This window comes from Gigantopelta aegis, chromosome 12 (genome assembly GCF_016097555.1).
Source record: "Gigantopelta aegis isolate Gae_Host chromosome 12, Gae_host_genome, whole genome shotgun sequence".
Classification (NCBI taxonomy): Eukaryota; Metazoa; Mollusca; class Gastropoda; order Neomphalida; family Peltospiridae; genus Gigantopelta; species Gigantopelta aegis.
The window spans coordinates 5604498-5618062 of record NC_054710.1 but is presented as its reverse complement, the minus strand read 5'-3'; the positions used below and the strand labels follow the sequence as shown (position 1 = coordinate 5618062).

The window sequence follows — 13565 nt, the reverse complement described above, 5'->3', positions numbered from 1 at the left end:
CTTTCCCATCTAAAATTACAAAACTGACCAATTACGTAGTACCAAAGAAAAGAAAATTATCACATGGGTATCGTGAGTGGTCGTTTTTACTTTTATAATAATAATAATAATAATAATAATAATAATAATACTGTTTTGGTGGGTTTATATATAAACCCACCAAAACAAAACAGTATTATTATTATTATTATTATTATTATTATTATAATAATAATAATAATACTGTTTTGGTGGGTTTATATTAATAATAATAATAATAATACTGTTTTGGTGGGTTTATATATAACCCACCAAAACAGTATTATTATTATTATTATTATTATTATTATAAAACCCATTTTAACCGTTTGAGAAACAGTCCGGTTCCGTGTTCCGCTCAGTGTATTATATTCTATGACTGTTGCAGTGGCCGTTACCAACATAAACGTTCCTGCACAAAAATAGTGAACATGTACAATGTATGTAGTCACTTACTTCAATATCACTGTATGTAGGTGTTCAGTTTGTAGTTTATAACTGAAAATCATACAGCATTACACAAAACACGTTGTAAAAACATACCAGACAATAAACACGTTACCAACCAAAAACGGATATCCGAAAGCTATTTCGACCTCTTGTTCGGACTACTCCGGAGAGTTGATATGCGGATTGCAATCAATAATATCGCATTAAGTTGAAGTTTGTTTTGTTTAACGACACCAATGATCGGCTATTGAATACATCAGTTCTGGTTCACTGACTGGAACGAGGAATACCTCAAAGGGCTAACAGACATATATACTCTTCAAAAAAAGAAACGCAAAAGGGTACAAATGGGTTATAACTCCGATTTTATGTTTCCTACCTGTTCATGCTTTGTGAATATAAGGTCATTGCATGTCCCAAACACATTCCCACGGTTACATTCGATAAAACGCAGCTACTGTACAATAAAGTTCCAAAATGTGAATATTCGCAAAAACGCAGCCACGTGCAAACCATGTCACCACTGCACGTGCGTTGTCTGCACGTGCAACATGAACACCGACAGTATAAAAGTGCAGGGTGTTCGCTTGCCTGGCCTCTGTATCTGGCCGACAGTTGACAATCCAGGACATGCCACGTCTCAGTGAACCGCAGAGAAACAATGCCATCGGCCGACTAGACGCAGGCGAATCCAGAACGGCCGTTGCCAGGGCATTCCATGTGTCCCCAAGCACCATCTCCAGACTGTGGGACCGTTACCAGCAACATGGATCAACACGTGACCTCCCTAGATCCGGTCGACCACGGGTCACTACCCCCGGGCAGGACCGCTACATCCGGGTACGCCACCTTCGGGAACGATTGACTACTGCCACCTCCACAGCCGCAGCAATACCAGGTTTGCGCAGGATATCCGACCAGACCGTACGGAACCGCCTACGTGAGGTAGGAATTCGTGCCAGACGTCCAGTTCGAGGTGTCATCTTAACACCACAACACCGTCGATTCATCGACAATGGCCTCAACTGCGATGGAGACAGGTGTGGTTCAGTGACGAGTCCCGATTTCTGCTCCGACGTCATGATGGAAGATGTCGCGTGTATAGGCGTCGTGGTGAACGTTATGCGGCAAACTGCGTGCAGGAAGTGGACAGATTCGGCGGGGGTAGTGTCATGGTGTGGGCAGCCATCTCACACACTGGCAGAACTGACCTGGTCCACGTGCAGGGCAACCTGAATGCACAGGGCTACATTGACCAGATCCTCCGGCCACACATCGTTCCAGTTATGGCCAACGCCAACGCAGTGTTCCAACATAACAACGCCAGGCCTCACACAGCACGTCTCACAACGGCTTTCCTACAGAACAACAACATTAATGTCCTTCCTTGGCCATCGATATCACCGGATTTGAACCCAATTGAGCATCTATGGGACGAGTTGGACCGACGCCTCCGACAGCGACAACCACAGCCCCAGACCCTGCCCGAGCTGGCAGCAGCCTTGCAGGCCGAGTGGGCCACCATCCCCCGGGACGTCATCCGTACTCTGGTTGCTTCAATGGGCAGGCGGTGCCAGGCAGTTGTCAACACACGCGGAGGCCACACCCGGTATTGACTCCAGATGACCTTGACCTTGGTGGTGTGTCCTATCACTTACTCACAATGGACTAGAGTGAATTGTGAACAATCCTGCAACATTTGGTAATTATCGGACTCACCATTCAATAATTAAATCAATTCTCCAAATGTTACGACAATGTGGTTTTGCGTTTCTTCTTTTGAAGAGTATATATACATACATACATACACATACACACATACATACACACACACATATATACATACATACATACATACACATATATACATACATACATACTGCTGTCAGTCCATAGCAAGAACATTGTCACATAATCATGTCAAATTTGACTGTGATACGATCATAAATAACGAAATTATGCCACTTTGTATTAAAGAGATAATTCCATGAATATTTCGCCTATGCGTTTCTCTTCTTTACAGATATATATATATATATATATATAATATATATATATATATATATATATATATATATATATATATATATATATATATATATATATATATATATATATATATATATATATATATATATATATATATATAATCGGCTTTGTTTTTTCACAATGATGCTGAATGACCATGTTTGTTAATGTTCCTGGAATGGACAGCATGCCCAAATGCAACCTAAAACAAATTTAACGCACGTTGGGCGACAAAACTCGGGGGGGAAATTGGGGTAGTGATGGATGATGGGGGAGAGAGAGAGAGAGAGAGAGAGAGAGAGAGAGAGAGAGAGAGAGAGAGAGAGAGAGAGAGAGAGAGAGAGAGAGAGAGAGACACACACACACATACAATCGTTTTAGAATATCTGAACATAAATTAAAACTAATAATCTATTACTGGTCTTTTATTAATTCGAAATAAAAAAGGCGTTTAATGGAGGCTACTTAAAATTATGTTGGCTGCAATTATCTAAATATGGCTAAATTGTGATCAGTTACTCTATATGCCAGTATATATTTGTGTCTTCTGCCACAAGGGTTGAACTTATTAAATTAAGATAATAAAAGCTATTTTGGAGCTCAACCAATTCAGGCACTCCCAGACAGTGGTGTAGCTAGGGGTGGGTACGGGGTACATGTCCCAGACAGTGGTGTAGCTAGGGGTGGGTACGGGGTCCATGTCCCAGACAGTGGTGTAGCTAGGGGTGGGTACGGGGTACATGTCCCAGACAGTGGTGTAGCTAGGGGTGGGTACGGGGTACATGTCCCAGACAGTGGTGTAGCTAGGGGTGGGTACGGGGTACATGTCCCAGACAGTGGTGTAGCTAGTGGTGGGTACGGGGTACATGTCCCCAACCAAAACGTTTTTCTTGTTTTACTGTATTAACTATGAAACCATACATGCATACCTTGCATTGAATGTCTTGTCACCATGTCTTCATTTCTAAAATGTGTATATAGCTATTTTGAATTATGTTTGTATATATTCTACGAAGAACTCCTGTTGTCATCTTGTCACTGTAAATAACTATGATAATTCCTTATATGCTGTCGTTTGACGGCCTGGGTGGTCTGAAATAAAGTTTCATGTTTCATCGTCATTATCATTAAGAGTATCATGAAATACCAAGTAAGCCGTCATATTGGTTCCTAGTCTACGCAGGTAGGAACCTGTCGTAGGATCTACGATGTATTTACGATATTTTTGAGTTACGACAAATCGTAGTTAAGATGGTTTCGAAATACCATATACTTACCATTTGTGACACCCAATAGCCGATATGTGTTTTTGTGCTGGGGTGTCGTTAAACAAACATTAATTCATTCATTCATTCGAAAATACGGGTTCAGGGCCCAGGGCTGAGTTCAGCCATACAGAGCAGAAGAACGTCCGCTAGACTGGTTGATACGCTTCACGGTAAACCGAATCGCCACATCGTGGACCAATCAAATAGTTCGCAAACGCTAGCGAAACGTTTGCTGGGTGAACTTTGGGATTGTATATGCTTTTTATTAATTAAGTAATGCGTTAACTATATAGTCTTCTTGTATTAACTTTCTTGAATGAATGAATGAATGAATGAATGTTTAACGACACCCCAGCACGAAAAGAAAATAACTTTCTTGAATACTACCAAAACTCTGATAGAAACCAACCCCAACTCAGATGAAAGTGCCCCAAATGAAAATTTAACGTCAGATCATAACCCCCACCCCAAACCTTCCATCGTGTACACTAATGCCAAGATAACGAAGTGATGGAATGTACCCCTCGCTTGTGTCCGCTTCCAGATCTGCATCAAACCCATGCAAAAAGCGTGGTTTAGAGGTAGCACTAAACCAAATAACATCTGGCTGGGTCAAAGTTAGAGGTGAAACTAACTTTTGATAGAGCAGTTAATACCACAAGTCCTGTCAGTGGTGATAAATGCCACAGTGTTTATTGTGGCAAAATGTTGGTTCATCTGGCCAGTAAATTCCTGTAATTTAATTTGAACTACAGTCAAGGTACAAACTACCATTGTGCTTGAAACGTGCGAAGTTCTACTAGAAATAGCATGATAATTTTTGTGTGGAATTAGGGTAGTCATAGACGCTACCCGTTATGTCTGTAATGAGAAGCTTGACCAATAACCCCTATTTTTCTGATTTACTTTAAGAGTGAGGGGTGGTAGTATAAATATGTCTATATGTCTATCAATACGCTGCATGTAGCTGTTTTAGACACATATGTTATTATTGTCATCTATGGGATTTGATTTGGTGGTATACACCCTCAAACAGGGGTAAAACATGCACATGAAATGCACCACAGGTGTGACACTGGGTTATGTTCTTCACCGGGTTACCTAAACCCAGTGTTAATCCTAGGTTTTGATATAACCCACTGTTACAAAACACAGACATGTGAAATCGGTCTATATCTTTCAAGCGGATCTTCAGAATATTTTGTAAAAACATCACATTTGAAAGACTTATCAGCAGATTCATCAAGATTCATTTGGATCCTAGTGATCGGTATGGAACAACATACACATGTATATCGTTTAATTTTTAAACAACAAAACATTCCCACATATGATTCTTTACGTTCCACAATTTGAAATGTGTTTTGAAAACTCCACATTTGAAATGTTTCTCTCCTGCATTTGAAGTGTGTTGTCTTCAAATAACATTGAGGAAAATGTTATCTACACATCACATGTAAAAGGTTTCTCAGCAGAATGAATGACCATATGTTGTTTTAAGTCGGAATTCTGTGCAAAACATTTTTTGCACACCTCACATTTTAAAGGTTTCACACCACAATGAAGCATTTTATGTAGTCTCAAGGTGGAATTTTGTGTAAAACATTTTGTGCACATATCACATATGAAAGGTTTCGCACTACAATGGAAAATTTTATGGTCTTTTAAATGGGCACTCTGTGTAAAACATTTTGTGCACAAATCACATTTGAATGGCGTTTTACCATTATGAAGGATTTTATGTTTCTTCAAATGAGAACTCTGTGTAAAACATTTTGTGCACACATCACATTTAAAAGGTTTCTTACCAGTATGTATTAATATATGACGTTTTAAATATGAAGTTGTTACAAAACATTTTGTGCATATATCACATTTGAAAGGTTTCTCACCATAATGTAGCATTTTATGAATTTTTAAACTGGAACTCTGTTTAAAATATTTTGTGCACATATCACACTTAAAAGGTTTCTCACCAGTATGAAGCATTTTGTGACTTTTCAAAATGGAACTTTGTGTAAAACGTTTTATGCACATATCACATTTGAAAGGTTTCTCACCAGTATGAATCAACAAGTGTTGTTTTAAGGTTGTTTTGCCTGCAAAACACTTTGTGCACACATCACATTTAAACGGTTTCTGACCAGTATGAAGCATTTTGTGAGTTTTCAAACTGGAACTTTGTGTAAAACACTTTGTGCACATATCACATTTGAAAGGTCTCTCACCAGTATGAACAGACATGTGTTGTTTCAAGTTGTTATTGGTTGTAAAACATTTCGTGCACACATCACATTTGAAAACTTCCTCACCAGTATGAACAGACATGTGTTGTTTCAAGTTGTTATTGGTTGTAAAACATTTCGTGCACACATCACATTTGAAAACTTCCTCACCAGTATGAACAGACATGTGTTGTTTCAAGTTGTTATTGGTTGTAAAACATTTCGTGCACACATCACATTTGAAACTTCCTCACCAGTATGAACAGACATGTGTTGTTTCAAGTTGTTATTGGTTGTAAAACATTTCGTGCACACATCACATTTGAAAACTTCCTCACCAGTATGAACAGACATGTGTTGTTTCAAGTTGTTATTGGTTGTAAAACATTTCGTGCACACATCACATTTGAAAACTTCCTCACCAGTATGAACAGACATGTGTTGTTTCAAGTTGTTATTGGTTGTAAAACATTTCGTGCACACATCACATTTGAAAGGTCTCTCACCAGTATGAACAGACATGTGTTGTTTCAAGTTGTTATTGGTTGTAAAACATTTCGTGCACACATCACATTTGAAAGGTCTCTCACCAGTATGAACAGACATGTGTTGTTTCAAGTTGTTATTGGTTGTAAAACATTTCGTGCACACATCACATTTGAAAACTTCCTCACCAGTATGAACAGACATGTGTTGTTTCAAGTTGTTATTGGTTGTAAAACATTTCGTGCACACATCACATTTGAAAACTTCCTCACCAGTATGAACAGACATGTGTTGTTTCAAGTTGTTATTGGTTGTAAAACATTTCGTGCACACATCACATTTGAAAACTTCCTCACCAGTATGAACAGACATGTGTTGTTTCAAGTTGTTATTGGTTGTAAAACATTTCGTGCACACATCACATTTGAAAACTTCCTCACCAGTATGAACAGACATGTGTTGTTTCAAGTTGTTATTGGTTGTAAAACATTTCGTGCACACATCACATTTGAAAGGTCTCTCACCAGTATGAACAGACATGTGTTGTTTCAAGTTGTTATTGGTTGTAAAACATTTCGTGCACACATCACATTTGAAAGGTCTCTCACCAGTATGAACAGACATGTGTTGTTTCAAGTTGTTATTGGTTGTAAAACATTTCGTGCACACATCACATTTGAAAACTTCCTCACCAGTATGAAGCATTTTATGCTCTTTCAAACTGAAACTCTGTGAAAAACATTTTGTGCACATATTACATTTGAAAGGTTTTTCATGAGTATGACTCGAAATATGACGTTTTATGCCTCTAGATGTGGTAAAACATTTTATACATACATCACATTTGAAAGGTTTCTCACCAGTGTGACTCAATATATGTATTTTTAAGTCCCTAGATTTTGTAAATCTTTTTGTGCACACTTCACATTGGAAATGCTCTTCTCCCGAGTGAAAACAAATATTATGCTCTTTCAAAGTACAGTTTTCTCTGAATGTTTTTTTGCATACATCACATTTGAAATGTTTTTCATCAGCATGAATTCTCATATGTCTTATAATGCTGCTCTTGTGAGACAAATATTTTAAACACATTCCACATTTGAACGGTCTCTCTCCAGTGTGGACGCGCATGTGTATTTCTAGATCGTATGTACTCCTACAACACTTTGAGCAGACTTCACATTTGGTACATTTTCCACCAGCGTGAACGTTCATATGCTGTAGAATGTTACTCTTGGTAGAGAAATCTTTCAAACATAATCCACATTTGAACGGTCTTTCTCCAGTATGGGCGCGCATGTGCAGTTTTAGAGTGTGTTTACCTATATAAGACTTTGAACACACTTCACATTTGACTGTTGTGACACGTTTGAACGGCATTACTGGTTTTCTGGTGGATGGCTTCAAGTCACGATGTGCACACAGGTCTTGTTTTAATCAATATTAGGATCACAGCTTATAGGTTCCTGCTGAGTAAGAGATTCTCTCAAACTAGAAAGGAATACACGTCTGGTGTATCTCCAACATTGCAGTATGAAGACATCAAGTACTGAAATAAAAACAATAAATGAATACACAATACAGATTGATGCACACCGTCAAGTGCTGAAATAAAAACAATAAATGAAGACATAAAACAGATCGATGCACACTGTCAAGTACTGAAATAAAAACAATCAATGAAGACACAAAACAGATCGATGCACACTGTCAAGTACTGAAATAAAAACAATGAATGAAGACACAAAACAGATCGATGCACACTGTCAAGTACTGAAATAAAAACAATGAATGAAGACACAAAACAGATCGATGCACACTGTCAAGTACTGAAATAAAATCAATGAATGAAGACACAAAACAGATCGATGCACACTGTCAAGTACTGAAATAAAATCAATGAATGAAGACACAAAACTGAAATAAATACAATAAATGAAGACACAAAACAGATCGATGCACACTGTCAAGTACTGAAATAAAAACAATCAATGAAGACATAAAACAGATCGATGCACACTGTCAAGTACTGAAATAAAAACAATCAATGAAGACACAAAACAGATCGATGCACACTGTCAAGTACTGAAATAAAAACAATCAATGAAGACACAAAACAGATCGATGCACACTGTCAAGTACTGAAATAAAAACAATCAACGAAGACACAAAACAGATCGATGCACACTGTCAAGTACTGAAATAAAATCAATGAATGAAGACATAAAACAGATTGATGCACACTGCCAAGTACTGAAATAAAAACAATAAATGAATACTAAATACACAAAATTACATGTATGTGTTTTTCTGATTTCTGTATCCCATGACTGTATTACACTCGTGTTATACATAAATCAAAAAAGCACATATATGTAGTTTTGTAATTATTACATACAATAAATTGGCATTTTGTTTCCAAATAATAGTTTTAAAATTGTAACACTGACGGGGATTTCTCAATTAACACAACTAGGTCAGCTGTGTTACTACTATTCAGATATTAATCACTAATACACACACTACAGAAAGAAACCCGACAGCACCCACATTCAGCTAAGCTTCGGAAAACTCCGGACAGCAGAATTCTAAGTTCGCCGACCTATATCGTGACGCAACGTCACGATAGTTCACTCAGCCATTCCGAATGCCAGGGACCGTCTCATACAATAATACAAGTGCCCGACAATCACCAAAAAAGTTTGTTTTGTGTAACGATACCACTAGAGCACATTGATTCATTAATCATCGGCTATTGGATGTCAAATATTTGGTAATTGTATCATAGCGTTAGAGAGGAAACCTGCTACACTTTATCATTAGTAGCAAGTGATCTTTAAAGGCCTATGCACCATCCCACACAGGATAGCACATACCACGGCCTTTGATATACCAGTCGTGGTGCACTGGGTGAAGCAAGAAATAGCGCAATGGATCCACCGATAGTGATCGATCCCAGACCGACCACGCATCAAGTGAGAGCTTTACCACTGGGCTGTGGACAATCACCAAAGCGACAGAGTGGTACACACACACACACACACACACAAAGAGAGAGAGAGAGAGAGAGAGAGAGAGAGAGAGAGAGAGAGAGAGAGAGAGAGAGAGAGATAATATTACATTCATGTTTTCTCAGATTAGTAGAATTTACTTTCTGATGTAATACTCAACAGACAATTATAGCTACTAGTCACACAGCACATAATAAATTGCACAACTGTTTTTCTGATACACTTCATGCTTTTAAAGTTCATTAATATTTGTACCAATGGGTAATCTGTTTATATACACACACTTACATAGACATATTAGACACTCACAAACACATATATGCACACTTAAATAGACATATTAGACACAAACAAACACACATATATACACACACTTACATAGACATATTAGACTCACAAACACACATATATACATACACTTACATAGACATTAGAAACAAAAACATATATACACACACTTAAATAGACATATTAGACACTCACAAACAAACACACATATATACACACACTTACATAGACATATTAGACACTCACAAACACACATATATACATACACTTACATAGACATATTAAACACTCACAAACAAACACACATATATACACGCACACATTCATACATACACTACATTAGTACATACATTTTGCTATTTGGCGCCTAAGAAAATAGAAGTAGGTGCCATCTGGCTGCTGCACAGAAAAGTTAACATAGAGGGCTGCCTTTGATAAACCAACCGGCCTCGGTGGCCTCGTGGTTAAGTCATCTGACATAAGGCTGGTAGGTACAGGGTTCGCAGCCCGTTACCGGATCCCACTTAGAGCGAGTTTTAATGACTCAGTAGGTAGGTGTAAGACCACTACACCCTCTTCTCTCTCACTAAGGGCCATTCCATGGTAATGATTTAAGCCAGGACGTGACATTCTGACTCTTATGATCTCCTTCACTAAAAATATTTTTTTTAAATGGAAATGCAGTTTTATTATTTATAGACTCATTATATATAGTAGTATAAGCATGTCAGGCCTAATTTTTTTCTTTTTTTTTTTCTTTTTTTTTAAATGATTTATAAAGTGAAAAGTAAAATGTGCCAGGATGTGACGAAAATGGACATAAATTTTTTAACACTGCAGTAAATTCCAAAACTCTGCTCTCCTGATAGAAAGAAAGAAGTGTTTTATTTAACGACGCACTAAACACATTTTATTTACGGTTATATGGCGTCAGACATATGGTTAAGGACCACACAGATTTTTTTAGAGGAAACCCGCTCATGCCACATAGGCTACTCTTTTATGACAGGCAGCAAGGGATCTTTTATTTGCGCTTCCCACGGGCAGGATAGCACAAACCATGGCCTTTGTTGAACTAGTTATGGATCACTGGTCGGTGCAAGTGGTTTACACCTACCCATTGAGCCTTGCGGGGCACTCACTCAGGGTTTGGAGTCGGTATCTGGATTAAAAATTCCATGCCTCGACTGGGATCCGAACCCAGTACCTACCAGCCTGTAGACCAATGGCCTGCCACGACACCACCGAGGCCAGTACTCTCCTGATAGAATGTTTGCTATTGAAATGCACTGTTTAACACGATATCCAGTCTATTTCTAAATGCCATATAGCAATTTACTAAAAAAAATATTCTTTATAATGTAACATTTACAATGTACTTTTTAAAATTTCAGGAGCCAGGACGTGACGAGCCAGGACGTGACTTTTTGTCCATTTCACTTATATAACTAATAGATGATATGTATATCAAATACTACTAATGAAACACTGTTAATTTACGAAATCAATTATATTTACTTGTTTTAAGTGTTTTTATCATCAAAATAAGTGCATAAGTCCTTTTATTTATACTTGGAACATTGAGAAGGAGGAGAATTAAAAAGGATTTTTATTTCTGAAAAATAGTTTTTAAATAAAACTAACTTTTATATGTCAAATCAGCCAGGACATGACATTATACATTTTGAAAAATAATTTAATATACTAATTATGATATGAAAGAAGGGAAAGTAGTATATTCATATGCAGTAAATTTTAGATATGATGTCCTGATACCTAATTTTTAAATTTGACATAACAGTAATGAAATATTACCAAAAACCAAATGTCATGCCCTGGCTTACAAAAAAAAAAAAATTCAAATAAAACTGTCATTAAACCCCATAAAACATAAGTAAATTGGCAATAAAAGTATATTTGTATGTGCTTAAGGGCGTTAACTTTAAGCTATAATAAAATCTTAGTTTAACAGATCATTTTATAATTTTCACACCCATGGACCAAATACCACGGAATGGCCCCTAACCACTAACGACTAACAACTAACCCACTGTCCTAGACAGACAGCCCAGATAGCTGAAGTGTGTGCCTAGGACAGCGTGTTTCAACTTAATTGGATATCAGCACGAAAATAAAGTTGAAGTGAAAAAAAAGAAGAAGATAAACGAGTCGTGGTTCACTGGATGAAACAAGAAATAGCTCAATGGGCCCTCTGACGGGGATCGATCCTAGACCGACAGTGCATCAAGTGTGTTTTACCACTGGGTTACGTCCCGTCCAAAAATAAACTAAGCTAATTAATAACAACCTTCTCCCACTAAAGACAGAAACAAAGAACAACAACAAAGAAAACATACTGAATTTTAAATAATTTGTTCTAGCCCATGACCCAGTGACCCATGTGTGTGTGTGTGTGGGGGGGGGGGGAGGGGGGTTGGATCCCCCCCCCATACTACCTGCTTGACTTAAAAAAGCTTATTACTGCTTCCCCATAAAAGATTAATTGGTCTCTACTAAGTGAAACCCGCAGGCAACGGGGCTTCGTTAGTGTGTTTTGTTTTGTTTTAATATGACGTCCTATAATATCGAACGACAGACTTGACAAACAGTCCGGTTTTATGTTCAGTTCCGTCTATCAAATACTATTACTGCTGCAATGCCCGTCATCAACAAAGGTTAACTATTTCTATTTAAAAAGTTAACATGTACAATGTATGTAGTTACTTACTTCAGTCGCACTATATTTAGGTACTTCGTTTGCAGTTTACAGCCGATTAGCCGACAAAAAACAACAACAACATTCCATAAACAAAACCTGGCTTACTAGAGAGGAAACGGATATAAGAAAGCTATTCCGACCTCTTGTTCGGACTATGCGATGTATTCATATGCGGACTTAGATTAATCTGTTCAAATACACTTCTACGATTAACTCTGTTGCTACAATTTAAATCAAGTCTGCTTATAAATAATAAGTCGTGTTATATCATATGGATTAATTTCTTAAATGGGTATTATTATATATACTTGAGATAGCCTACATGTCTTTCGGCCCTGAACTGGCATGTGTATTAAAATTGACACGCATTGTCGGGCTGTTTTTATTACTTTGGTTCAAAGATTTTACAAAGTAAAAATAACAAGTTACAGATCTTCCAGACATTACTGTCATACATGTTGAATGCATGCCGTTAAAATTAATAACCGTGATTATTGAAATAAGCAAATATTATAAGGCCTACGCTGAATTCTGAATGACACCATTTTTTTTCTTAGGGGTCGCGAGATCGCTATTACGCTAATTGAATATTTGATATTATTATTATGTTTGAGGTGTCGGATAGATTATGTAACCGTTTGTTCACATCAGAAGACACAAAATGGCTTAACCAAAATTTTAGCCACTTGCAAATTTTATTAGCCATTTTTTGTAAAAATTAGCCAACGACTAATTTCGCTACCGACAGCGCGAGCCCTGATAAAAAAAAATTAAGTGTTCCTTTATTTGGATAGATAGATAGACAGATATCTTGTTTAACGTGCCCATATACCACTAGGGTTTCGAACACGCTCATCCCAATAAGATCTGTGGCCTGACTCGGGATGTGGGAGGAAGGTAGAGTTGAAAATGGGCAGAATTTTGAAAATAGAAATTAGTAAAAACGTTAATAGAATTTTAAAAAATAGATAAAATGTTACAAGCTAAAAATAAAAAAAGAATTGACTGCTCGGCCGAATATTTATATAATTTGGAGCATTTTAGAAGGACAGTCCAAAAATAAATAAGAGAA

General features: G+C 37.4%; 2 protein-coding genes across 2 annotated transcripts; both read right to left on the bottom strand.

The window, feature by feature from the left end:
• Nucleotides 1-5057: 5057 nt before the first annotated feature.
• Nucleotides 5058-6228, bottom strand: LOC121385734 (zinc finger protein 85-like). The gene has a single exon (XM_041516503.1). It carries the CDS (start codon nucleotides 6174-6176, stop codon nucleotides 5208-5210), a length of 969 nt encoding a protein of 322 aa, XP_041372437.1. The 5' UTR covers nucleotides 6177-6228; the 3' UTR covers nucleotides 5058-5207.
• LOC121386605 (zinc finger protein 271-like) lies at nucleotides 6185-12600 on the bottom strand. The gene is made up of 2 exons (XM_041517557.1): nucleotides 12503-12600; nucleotides 6185-8024 (listed from the first exon to the last, which is right to left on the bottom strand). The coding sequence occupies exon 2, from the start codon at nucleotides 7853-7855 to the stop codon at nucleotides 6185-6187; it is 1671 nt and encodes a 556-aa protein (XP_041373491.1). The 5' UTR covers nucleotides 7856-8024; nucleotides 12503-12600.
• Nucleotides 12601-13565: the final 965 nt, after the last annotated feature.